We start from the raw sequence: 12,324 nt of genomic DNA, 5'->3' as shown, positions 1-12,324 counted from the left end.
GCCGGGAGTGCAAGAGGCGTAAGAGCTGAGCGTGGGGAGGACTCTGGGGTCAAATCCTGTCACCACCACTCACTTGCTGTGCGATGTTGGGGACGTGGGTTCATCTAGGAAGCCGGGGAAACCACCGTAGGAGGGTTCGTGTAAAGAAGGGCGCTTTGGGCCACGCTGCAGGTGGGAACAGCCAGGGGGCTGACGTTGCTGTTTGCGGGGGGGCCCCCTCCGCTGCGGGCCGGGAGCTCCTCTGAGGGTGTCAGCTGGTCCTTGAGCATGAACTGCAGGGCACTTTAGTCAGCAGGAGAACAGCCGATAGTCCCCACCCACCACTAACACCTGGTGTGGACCTGGTTCTTCAGCACCTCAGGTTGTTGCAAGATCCAGAAACCTCCTTAACTGTGGTTGCCCAAACGCCCTCTGAGCCAGAGTTCGAGAACCCCTCCGCAGTGGCAAACAGGCTGGAGGTTCAGTGGGTCAGGGGTCTGGCCGCCCCAGTGATCACACTGTTACCCCACAAACATTCAGCAGGACCCATCATGTCAAAACGAAATAAAAACTTACCAGACACTTCCTGTTGAGAAAACGCTTCTTCTCCCCCCAAGACTTAGCAGATGCCCAGACCTGCCCGACCTGCCACGGCCCGTCGACACCCGGAAACAGCCCCTGGCCCAGCCTGAGGTGGGCAAACCCCCTCGCACAGCCTGGGACCAGCACACAGTGGTCAAGACTGTGGACTTTGACACATAATCTTCCCTGGCTTTAGAGCTGCCCCTTATTCATTGTATGGCCTTTAGCAAATTACTTAATCTCTTTGAGGCTCAGTCTCTCTATCTGTATAGTGGGAATAATAGTATGCCCCGTAGAGCCCTGATGAAGACTAAATGAGACGATGCCTGCAAAGCATACAGCGCAGGGCCTGGTACCCGGGAAGGCTGCACTCCCTCCTGTCTGATGGAGAGGCCACCTGCTCCCTCCCCACCTCCCCTGAAATGGGGGCTAGCACTCCAGACCTCCTGGCCATCCAGCTGCTCTCTGAGGAGGATTGGCGCTGTGATGGCAGAGGGACAGGGAATCCCCACAGAGACACCCAACCCTGCCTGGGGTTGGGACGAGGCCAGCTAAGATGTGTGAAAAGAAGATGCTTGATCTGGATCTTCAGGAATGAGGAGCTCCCTGGCGAAGGAGTTGAGGAGGGAGAACAGCTTGTACAAACTCCGATGGGCAGAAGGTCAGGGGTCAGGCGTAACTGGGTTTGGCGGTCATGAGATGCCGGGTTGCGGTTGAGGTGGTGGATGGGGCTGTTCAGGAAAGGGCCCTTCCGCCAAGCACCATTAGGAGGTTGGACCTGATCTGAATGCTCTGGGGAGCCACGGAACGGCTCTAAGGAGGGAAGTAACACGGTTTGCTTCGCACTTTAGCAGCAGAGTGGAAGGTGGATGGGGTAGGGGCATGTTACGATACCGGGGTGTGGCCACTGTAACCCAAGTGCTGGGTAGTGTCACCATTGGCACTACTGCTTCACATAGCATTGGCATGACCTCTCGCCCCACAGGGAGGGGACCCGTGTCTCTCCACAGGGAGCCCTTGGGAACGTCCATTTCTCTCTTGGCAGCGCCTCTGATGAGTTGGCAAACTCTTGCTCCTGCTGAATTCTCCAGTTCCATTCTGCACACAGTGACACCTCTGTGGGCACCGGGCACCTCCTGGTCCCTTCAGCCCCATAGGGCCCATGATCAAGGCCTTTGGGTTAGGGGACTCTCTGTGGGTTGAGAGCAAGGGGAAGCGGTGATGTTGCTGACGGCACGATAAACAGCGCGGCATTGAACTTCTCATGCTCTTGTTGTTGAAAGTCGAATGACTATTCTGCTGCTTCTGAGTGGACTCCATCCTCCCTCCTGTCTCGGGACGGGCCCCAGGTGCTCCTCAGCCATTTCCCCATTCGCAGTGCCCAACCCCCAGTGTTCCTGCTCGTTTCTGGGGCAGATCAGTGAGGCCCCGTGCTGGTCTCCTCTGGCCCCACCCCAACTTCACCCAAAAGGAATGTCTTCCTTAGCAAATACGCTTCGGCATGTAGGTGGCCCTCGGCATGTAGGTGGCTCCTCGGCAAAGACGGTTCCTTCCCCAGTGGGAACTCCACCACCGGGTCTCCCCCGAGGCCGTGGGGCGAGGGGGCTGGGAGAGATGGTACCTGGATAATTTGTCTGTGGACATGAAAGCAGCTGCCTTAGTTCCACACACAGTCCGATCTGGATTGCTAACCCCTAGGCAGTGCAGACCCAGCCTACTTACTTGTATATTGGTTCTGTGGTCAGTGAAGACTCTTCTGAAACAGGAGCATTTTGAAGGGTGAGCTTGATGTTTTTTTTTAAAAGAATAAAACCAAGTAAAGTCCAAACTGGCTGGTCCCCAGGAGATGGTTCTGCTTGGCAGTGAGAGGACCTGGGGCCTGGGAGCACAGGGGATGCTGCAGGGCCCTGGCAAGTGGATGTAACCTCCCTGCATGTTCGTTTCTTCACGTGAAAAATGGGCATGATATCACTTCCTTGTGGAAGGTTTTAAGGTTTCAGTGAGACAGTGTGTGCAAAACCACCTGGCTTGGCCTGTAGTTGGGCTTTGGGGTAATTTTGACACGTGAGGACTCTACTATGGGTTTGTGAATGAACCCACGTCCCGCGTGGTTCAGGGTTCGGGCTCTGGAAGAGGGGCCGCACGCAAATGAAAGAGACGAGACAAAAAATAATTTGGAAATATTGGGGGACCAGGCGGGAGCCCAGCTCAAGAGGAAGGACTCCACCTGGGCTCCGGCCTCGCCATCCTTTTATTCAGTTTGGGATACACCTATAGCCCTTAGGCAGGCAATTTCCAGTAACAGGCAGACTATCTTATCAGCAAGGATTTACATGACTGTCTGGTGGGGAAGTTGCTTCAGCTACCATTGTCTGGACTAAACAGTGGGCGCATAGCTCTGACCTTTGCCAAAGCTTAAGGGTCACCAGCCTTCCGGGTTCCTTGTCCACACCTCTCTGCTGGTGAAGACAATGGGCAGCTTCCCGCCTGGATTGAATCGTGTGTCCCCAAGTTCATATGTTGAAACCCTAACCCCAATGTGCCACATTTGGAGAAGGGATATTCAGGAGGTCATTAAGATTCAAGGACGTCACAAGAGTGGCCTCATCTGATAGGACTGTGGCCTTCTAAGAAGAGAGAGAGAGAGAGAAAGAGAGATCTCTGCCGGTGGAGAACACGGAAACCAGACTTGCCCACACAGAGAGGGTCAGAGGCAGAGTGCTGTGTCCCCAAGTGGTGCCATGGTCAGGGAGCAAGAAATGCTCGTTACGTGAGAGAAAAACTCTGGCTTCCTCAAATGCCATCACTTGGCTTTCATTCCCTAAGAACTGGGGACAGGGAAGGGTTTGGGGTCACCACCGGTCTCTGGCTGTCCCAAACGAACTTCGGATTCGAGAGTCCCCGCGGAGTCTCCTGCACACCACAGGAGGCCACAGGTGAACTCTGCCAGGGGCATGAAGAGCCACCCGTGGGGCATTACCCATGGCCAAGCGCCATTGGGCTCAGTAAATCCCAGCGGCTTCAGATGGCGAGGCTTTCTTCTTAGAAAGTCACAGAGCTGCCCTGCTGGCGTGGCTCAGTGGTTGAGTGTCAACCTATAAACCAGGAGGTCACGGTTCGATTCCCGGGTTGCGGGCTCGATACCTAGTGTGCGGCGGGCAGGAGGCAACCCATCAATGATTCTCTCGCATCACTGGTGTTTCTATCTCTCTCTCCCTCTCCCTTCCTCTCTGAAATCAATAAAAAAATATATGAAAAATAAAAGCATGTTTAGAAAGTCACAGAGCTGGCCAGCCTGGACCCCAGGCCTCTGAGTCTTAGTGGTAGAATCACCATCTTTTTTGTGGCAGCCCGCTTACTTGCTGGCCTCCTTTAGGGGGACCTTTTTCTACCTTTGCTCCTCCCCCGCCTCCCCCTTCTGCTCAGCTGGTTCCAGGCGCGTTTGCTGACTGGAAATTTCATGTGAACCATTGCTGCAAACCCAGGAGTTCATTGCATCACTGGCAATCAGCTCTTGTCCTCAGGGAAACCTAATTAGGTATTACAGGACTTTTGATGTCGTTTCCATGGAAACCGCTGTAGTAATCGTGTACATGCAGAATATATGCTCCAGGGAGTTTGAAAAAAATAAATATATTGTTACTGGATTTCTAGAAAATCTTTAATTTTTTTTTCCTTTTGATTTTTTTCTGCATACATACATACACACATATACATGTATATTAATGATGGAAATGTTCCCTGGAGTTTTCCTCTCACAGAGAGAGAACAATAGAGAACACAAAAGGCCTTTTCCATTTTCTCTCCTGTAATTTAAAAAAATCCGTGGCTGCACAAGAATGAAAGTTTTTCAGATTGGCCGCATTGTCTAAGCAGGATCTCCCCTAATAGCCAAGAACATTTTAATTAAAGAAATTGCTTAAATAAAGAACCCGAAAGGCCATGGACTTTCAAAATGGAATGGGGCAAACGAGTGAATCCAATGAATCAAGTCCAAACCGATTTACCAGGAAAGGAGGAGAGCGAGGCAGGTTTCCTGTGTGCCTCCGCGGGAAACGCCAGGCAGCGTGGGTCTGGGGCTCAGCCGCCATCGGGGTGACACTGGAGGCTCCGGGAGAGCTGTCTCCCTGTCAAGGTGGCCCGTCCCAGGCCCTGAAGCCAACGCATGGTGGGCTCCCGAAATCCCACTTGAACTGACCTGTCTTGAGGTGACCAGACAGGTGGCCCTTCAGAGTTGGCCCCCACAGGGCGCTGTGAGAAACTCTGAAAGGGAAGCATTCAGACCTGGTCTGGCTGAGGTGGAGGTGCAGATAGAAGGGCCCAGCAGATGAGAGGGAGGGAGGGAGAGAACGGGAGGGAGAGAGAGAGAGAGAGAAAGAGAGAGCGAGAACCTGTTACACACCCATGTGCCACAGCTATAATTCCCGGGTGTCTGGAGGATCCTTAAATAACTGAAGTTGTTTTCTTTGATGCCTCTAGTCAGCTATTCAAGGATGGAATGCCCACAACTGACCTCTTTGCTAGCTGCCAGCTAATCAATTTCTCCCAAAATTTCTCAGCAAGATTCACTGTTCCTTGACTCCCTGCAGTTTCTCTCTCCCCTGCACTCAGTAAGTTCTGTTGTGCCTTTGTTCAATCTACCAACCGACTTCCTCACATGTGAGAAACACTTTGCATGCAAAATCACTCAATGGCCTGTAAAGTAACCTTTTCAGTCCTTTAATATACCAAGTGCTGTGGCCACTGGGTGGGGCAGCTGGCATGCCTGTTGATCATGACCTCCTCCCCATCTAGTTACCCAGTGACTTGAGAAAGACTGACCAGCCCTGACTAATCAACAGTGTGAGGGTGAAGGCGGAAGTTCCTTCTAGAGACTAAGGCATGAGAAGCTAAAAGGGAAATGTTGGTCCAGTCACCCAACTCTTCTAATACACGTGCTGAGTAAGTGCATGAGCTAGTTTTGGTATGCATTAGTGTTTTGTTTGTTGCTGTATTTTTATTTTTAAAATATATTTTATTGATTTTTTTACAGAGAGGATGGGAGAGAGATAGAGAGTTAGAGACATCGATGAGAGAGAAACATCGATCAGCTGCCTCCTGCACACCCTGCACTGGGGATGTGCCCACAACCAAGGTACATGCCCTTGACCTGGAATCGAACCTGGGACCCTTCAGTCTGCAGGCTGACGCTCTATCCACCGAGCCAAACTGGTCAGGGCCGTTGCTGTTTTTTTAATCCTCACTTGAGAACATGCAGAGAGAGAGAGAGAGCGAGAGCGAGAGAGAGAGAGAGAGAGAGAGAGAGACTCCCAGACTGGGAATCAAATCTGAAACCCAGATGTGTACACTGACCAGGAATTGAACCAGCAACTTTTTGGTGCTGTTATGCACTCATTTTGTTACATAACAAAGTACCCTGAGAATCAGTGGCTTAAAACAATAGCCATTGAGCTCATGATGTGGGTCAGCCACCTGGGCTGGGCTCAGCTCCGTAGTTCTGTTGTTCTCACATGAGGTGCGCTTCTGCCATGCAGCTAGTCGACGATGGCCTTACTCGCATGCCTGGCGGGAAACTGGGCCACGTGTCTACAGTGAGCTCCACTGCAGTGGCATTTTTCGAACCTCTGCCGCATCACATGTTCTAATGCCTCATTGGCCAAAGCAAGGCATGTGACCAAGTTCAGATTCAATACACTGAACCTCTTGCCAGGAGAGGCAGTCACATGTGAAGAAGCAAACACACTGATGGGAGGACGCTGTGGCCACTTGGATGAGCCACCAAACCAGGTGTGTCTGATCCAAGCCTTCCAGGCTCCTGAAACTCCAAGCTGCCTGAAAAGTTTTCCAAGATGGGCCTAAGGGGAGCTACTTGAAATTATGAGCTGATTTGTGGGAGATGAGTCTGATTCATATTGATACCACCACTGGGTCCTCACCTAGTTAGTTCTTTCTTATTGAGGTCTAATCTACACTGATAAAAAGGAAACATGCTAATTGACCATACATTCGCAACGCCCAACAGCCAATCAGGAATGAGTATGCAAATTAAAACAACAAAGATGGCAGGTTAATTTGCATACACAGGCGCCTAGCAGCCGGGACAGGGTGGGATGCTTGTGTTGTCACCATGGTGATGACGCAGGCGTTCTGCACCACCCCAGCTGCTGGGGGCCTCTGGGCAGTGTGGGAAGGTGGAAAGGCGGCTCTGGCCAGAGTGAAGGCGGTGCTGGCAGCCAGGAGAAGGAAGGCCCATTCTTGCATGAATCTTTGTGCATCGAGCCTCTAGTTGACAAATAAAACTGTATATATTTAAAGTGTGCAATGTGATAATTTCACGTACATATACATTGTGAAGTACTTGATCACCACAATCAAGTTAATGAACACATCCATCACTCCACATCATTACCTTGTCTGTGTGTGAGAACACAAGATGTACTCTCTTAGCAAATTTCAAGGGCTAGTTGGTTCTTACTAATTGTTTTTATTGAGTTGCGTTGAGTTGAATTGAGTTGGTTCTCCTTTCTAATTATAAGCTCCTTGGAGCAAAGTTTGGAATTGCTCTATCACATAAAATCTCCTTCCCACTCTTGGACTGAAATCCTACCGGCTCTCAGGTAAGGGGCAGGAGGATGAAGTCTGGCGCCAGCTCTGTTCAGGGCACTGTCTGGGAAAGTGTGGGACTTGCGGGAGACCATGAGCCCCGGCACCGAAACATCTTCAGGCTGACCTACCCCCCCCCCCCCCCCGCGTGAAATCACTGCTTTAGGCTCAGGAGGCAGGAAGACTCAGAAACCTGGAGAATGTGGCTTTCCTTCCCCACCCAGGGAAGCCAGCACACAAGGGGCAAACCCAGGCCAGGTCTGGAGGGACCTTGTTTGCCAGGCCCAGGCCTCTGGGGCTTCTGCTCCATGATAGCCCAGAACATGCCAGATCCTGTCCGCGTCACCTTGGTTCTCTTCCAAAATTCATCAGGGCAAAGAGTCGGGCTGCTGTAGAACCAGGCCTGGGAGGGTGGCTGAGACCAAATGTAGGGGACAGCCCTTTCCTGGAGCTGCTTGCACGGCCCCCCTCACTCCTCCGGTGCAGCGCTACTCGAGATCCTGGTTCTAGATGAACTCCAGAACTTCCTAAGGCTGAGATGGGGCAACTTATTCCAGATGGGACCCCTCTTTGGGAATAGGAAGATGTCCTTCCCATGGCATAAGCTGAGTCATCAGGGACTTTACTGGTCATAGGCTTAGGAATGAGTTTTCTTTATATGACACAGTCAGATTCCCTACTTTATTCACTAGAATTCTACTGACTGCCCCCTGTGGGCCAGGCACAGTCTCAGGCATTAGAGAGAGGTGAGACGAGCCAGGCGCGGGTCCTGTCTCCGTAGAGTGCACGTACCCCGAGAACATACATGTGGGAGGCACCAAGCCAGACGGGCTGCATAAGACTACAGAATCATGGCCCTGGCCAGTGTGGCTCTGTTGGTTGGAGTGTCATCCTGTATACAAAATGCTGCCGGTTTGATTCCCGGTCAGGACACAGACCTAGGTTTTGGGTTCGATCTCCAATCGGGTGTGTACCTCACATCGATGTTTCTCTCTCTCTCTCTCTCTCTCTCTCTCTCTCTCTCTCTCTCTCTCTCTCTCTCTCTCTCTCTCTCTCTCTCTCTCTCTCTCTTTCTCTCTGTCTTTCCCCCCTCTCCCTCCTCCCTTCCCTCTTTCTAAAATTCAATAAGCATATCCTCAGGTGAGGATTAAAAAAAAGGGCACCTTAGAGCAGCAGACACCTCCTCAGATCCACCCCTCATTCCTTAGAGGAGGAGACGGAGCCCAGGAGAGGGAGCGTGGACATCTAGAGACGCACCGTCAGTGGCGGTGTTCCATTCACTAGACAAGCGTTTATTGAACGCCTCCTGTGTACTAAGATCTGGGCTGGGCACGGAGATACCCTGGGGAACAAGGAAGACACAGTCCCTGTCCTTTTGCAAGTTCCGCTGTGACTGGTGAGTCCCAATCCAGGTCACACTTGAGCATCAGCTGGGGAGCGTAAAGAAAATCCCCAGTCCCAGGGCCATATGCCCAGAGACCCAGATTTGCTTGGTCTGGGTGGCCCCGCCATGGGTATTTTAAACACGTTCTCCAAGTGATTCCAGGATGCAGCCAGGTCGAGAGCCACTGCTCTACGGGGAGAGACAGCCCAAAACCGAGTAAACAGGAATACATTCACAGCTGAGACTGGTGATTTAGAAGAAAGGAACGGGCTGCTGAGTGAGGACACACAGGGTGGGGTGTCTGTCATCTGATAGGCTTAGAGAGCTGGGCTTCCGAGGGTCAGATGGGAGCAGACACAGCATGGTCTCCTATGGGACAGCAATAGAACCTTCTGGCACATACTGCCCACCCTGCAGACCCACAAGTCCCTGCACGGGAGCCCCACCGAGCAGAGGCTCTTAATGTGCAACACAAACTGGCTATCTGCCATGCATACAACCCTCAACCCCACCCCAAACACCCCTCCACACACTGTTGATGATTTGTCCCCAGGGCGGCAGCTTAATAGTCCCTCACATTTTCAGAGTAGTTGGTAAAGCACACTCCCTCTTATTATCTGTGATGTTGGACCCTACTGCTAGTCCCATGAGTGAGCAGGGTCAAGGTCAATCGTCCCGTGATGGCGATGTGGAAACGGGCTCAGAGAAGTCCTGTGTGACTCAGGTCCCACAGCTGATCTGGAAGTGTGAGACCTCAGTCTAGCTCACCAGCCTCTAGCCCCACTCTGCACGTTGCCCCGCCCACTTTGCACCGGGAAACGGAAACAGAAGCAGGGTGCCTTAGGGGCAGTGTCGACACCACCCTGATCCAGAACCTTCCTGTCAGGTCGGGCAGTGATGACGCATCCTCCCTTTAACTTGGATGGCTTACGATCTCATTCCCCATCAGGGACTCGGAGGAATCGGCGACTCCTTGCTTCCGTTCCTGCCCAGAGTGAACCCAGTTGCTATAGTAACCTGATGCAATTCTTTATAATCGATAGGGTTGGTGGTTTGCATTTTGTGTTTGAAGAGTTTGTCCAGCAGTTACGTCGCCATGGCTTGGCCTGTTGGCGGCAGTGAGGAGCAGAGGGAGCCCTTGGAGCAGCCAGTAGGTCCTTTCTCTTCCCGCAGGTGGTGGACACCTGTGTCTGGGAACACCCGGGCTTAGCTGCACCGGGGCAGGAGAGTGGGGAATCTAGGCCCCGTGCTGGGTGGGGTACCCGCTCCTGTTTCTAGATCACACCTTCCTAATTAGAGCCACCTGGGCTACGGGGAGCCCCTCAGCCAGTTGCTCCCATAGTTCCCCTCCATGATTCTCTCGCTCAGAACTGTGTTGTTCAGTCCTGAGTCCCAGCAAGGGGACCTGCTGGAGAGCCAAGTCTGGGCCCTTCCCTGTACGTGAGCCCAGCGCCCGCCCGGGCTGGGCACGCAGCAGGTGCTCCGTAAATGCTTGTTTCAGCTTCATGAAGGTTAGGGCTGGGAGGAAGGAAGCTTAGACACCCCCGAGCCCAGCCCTTCTTTTGTAGGAAGGCGGAGACCTCACCCATTAGTAAAGCTAAAAGTGATAATAGCTCCGACTTACAGAGCGGGTACCGGTGCCAGGCAGGATTCCACGCACGCTGTATATAGGAACCCATTGCAGGCTCATGGCGACCACCGTGCAGCCACAGGCATTATCACTGTCCCCACACAGCACCCCAAGGCGCCGAGCGCTTCAGACAGGCACCCAAGATGGCAGAGCTGGTGAGTGTGACGATCAGGATCCAGACCCAGGCAGTTCCTCTCCCAGGCCCATGCCATTAGCGCCTGCTGCTCTGCGCCAGGGCAATGCCCTGCCCCCAAACACGGGGGGAAGGGGGGGTCCCTCTCCGACTGGGCAGAGGAGTCCGTGCCAGCCTGCGCCAGCTCACTCACAGCAGAGACACAACTTCTCATCTCCAGGTTCCCCTCCAGGGCTTAGCTCAGGGCTTGGCAGGAGCGTAGGGACCTGGTTTTATTCATTTATTTATTTTAAAAATAATTTAAAAATTGATTTTAGAGAGAGAGAGAGGAAGGGAGAAGGAGAGAGAGATAAAAACATGGGTGTGAGAGAGAAACATGGATGGGCTGCCTCCTGCACGCCCCCTACTGGGGAGGGAGCCCTCAACCCTCGCATGTGCCCTGACCCCTGGCTGGGTGCTGCATGGATTCATCCTCAGCCACTGAGCCACACCGCTGGGCAGGGACCCGGTTTTCATGCAAACGAACTCTTCTTCCTTCTCCTCGTGAAATAGCCAGCTTGGGGGCACCTTCTAGCAGGACGGGACCTTGGGAAGCAATTTACAGAAAGGGAGGCATTTCTCAGCCAGGTCTCCCCACGCCCCGTCCAGGGCGCTCACCCCACAAGCGAGGGCTCCGGAGAGGGGCCCTGCGGCGGCGGGCCAGCTGCCCTGTCCTCCCTCGCGGCTCCCCGGGGGCTCTGTCTTGGCCGCACTCACGGGCTCTCTGCTCCCGCAGCTCTTCGTGATCGACAACGGTGCGGATGACTGGCGGATAGCCATGACCTACGAGCGCATCCTCTACATCAGCCTGGAGATGCTGGTGTGCGCCATCCACCCCATCCCCGGCGAGTACAAGTTCTTCTGGACGGCTCGCCTGGCCTTCTCCTACACGCCGTCGCGGGCGGAGGCCGACGTGGACATCATCCTGTCCATCCCCATGTTCCTGCGCCTCTACCTGATCGCGCGCGTCATGCTGCTGCACAGCAAGCTCTTCACCGACGCCTCGTCGCGCAGCATCGGGGCGCTCAACAAGATCAACTTCAACACGCGCTTCGTCATGAAGACGCTCATGACCATCTGCCCCGGCACCGTGCTGTTGGTGTTCAGCATCTCGCTGTGGATCATCGCCGCCTGGACCGTGCGCGTCTGTGAAAGGTATTCCGGGGCGTCGCGCTCTCCCCTCAGCCCCCGTCTCCCGAGAGCACGGAGCCCTCAGCGGGTAGGGGAGGGAGGAGGAGCTGGGGGCCAGGATGTGTATGCCCGAGGGAGGCCCGGGGCATGTGCCCACACACCTCGTAGGAGAAAATAGGGAAGGGGAGGGCCCGGCCAGGCGGACTACGGACTGCAACGTGGAAATACTGCAGCCGAGGTAAGCTGGGGGAAACGCATGTACGCTATGACTCATGCGCTGTTGCCTCTTTGCAAACCAAAATGTATCGGCACACTCGGGTGACAGCGTTAGCCTTGCTCGGGTGTAACACGGCAACTTTTGAATGATCTCTTCCGGTTGGAGAGGAGCGATGCTCACAGTTGGAAGGCTCTGAGAAGTCCTGCCGCAATGAAACTGGTACGATGTGGTTTAGCCCGGATTTTCTCAAAAGTGTTTGCCCAGGAACCCTTTTCCACGTGTGACGCTGTTGATGCTTCCCTACGCAAAAGTTTGGGCCACAGACCAGTGGCTGGGGCGGCCCCTGGGAACTTGTCAGGATGCAGAATCTCAGGCCTCACCTCAGAACTGCTGAATGGAATTTGCATTTTAACCAGTTCACCGGGTGATCTGTGTGCACCTTACAATGTGAGAAGCCCTGTCCTGGTGGAACATACTTTGGGAAACACTGTTTTAAGGAGGCTGGTGGTTGGGCAGTGACTCAGGGAAGCAGCTGGCGGGAGAGAAGGGGCATATGGCCTAATAGATCCGGGCTCTAACAGCCCTTCGGAGCTGCCGCCACCAAGCTCAAGGGGAGGACTGCCTCC

General features: G+C 53.6%; 1 protein-coding gene across 2 annotated transcripts in view; it reads left to right on the top strand.

Moving 5' to 3' along the window:
• The window catches only part of KCNN3 (potassium calcium-activated channel subfamily N member 3), a 138,076-nt gene that overhangs the window by 73,745 nt on the left and 52,007 nt on the right, over positions 1–12,324 (top strand). The window contains exons 3-4 of one of the 2 annotated variants that reach the window (XM_054712075.1): positions 11,087–11,505; position 11,807. In XM_054712075.1, the coding sequence (XP_054568050.1) occupies positions 11,087–11,505; position 11,807 (420 nt within the window). The remainder of the gene's footprint in view (positions 1–11,086; positions 11,506–11,806; positions 11,808–12,324) is intronic. The other variant, XM_008155743.3, reaches the window with a different exon arrangement.

This window comes from Eptesicus fuscus, chromosome 22 (genome assembly GCF_027574615.1).
Source record: "Eptesicus fuscus isolate TK198812 chromosome 22, DD_ASM_mEF_20220401, whole genome shotgun sequence".
NCBI classification, from domain to species: domain Eukaryota; kingdom Metazoa; phylum Chordata; class Mammalia; order Chiroptera; family Vespertilionidae; genus Eptesicus; species Eptesicus fuscus.
The sequence above is the reverse complement of the archived record's forward strand: the minus strand, read 5'-3'. Positions and strand labels throughout refer to the sequence as shown.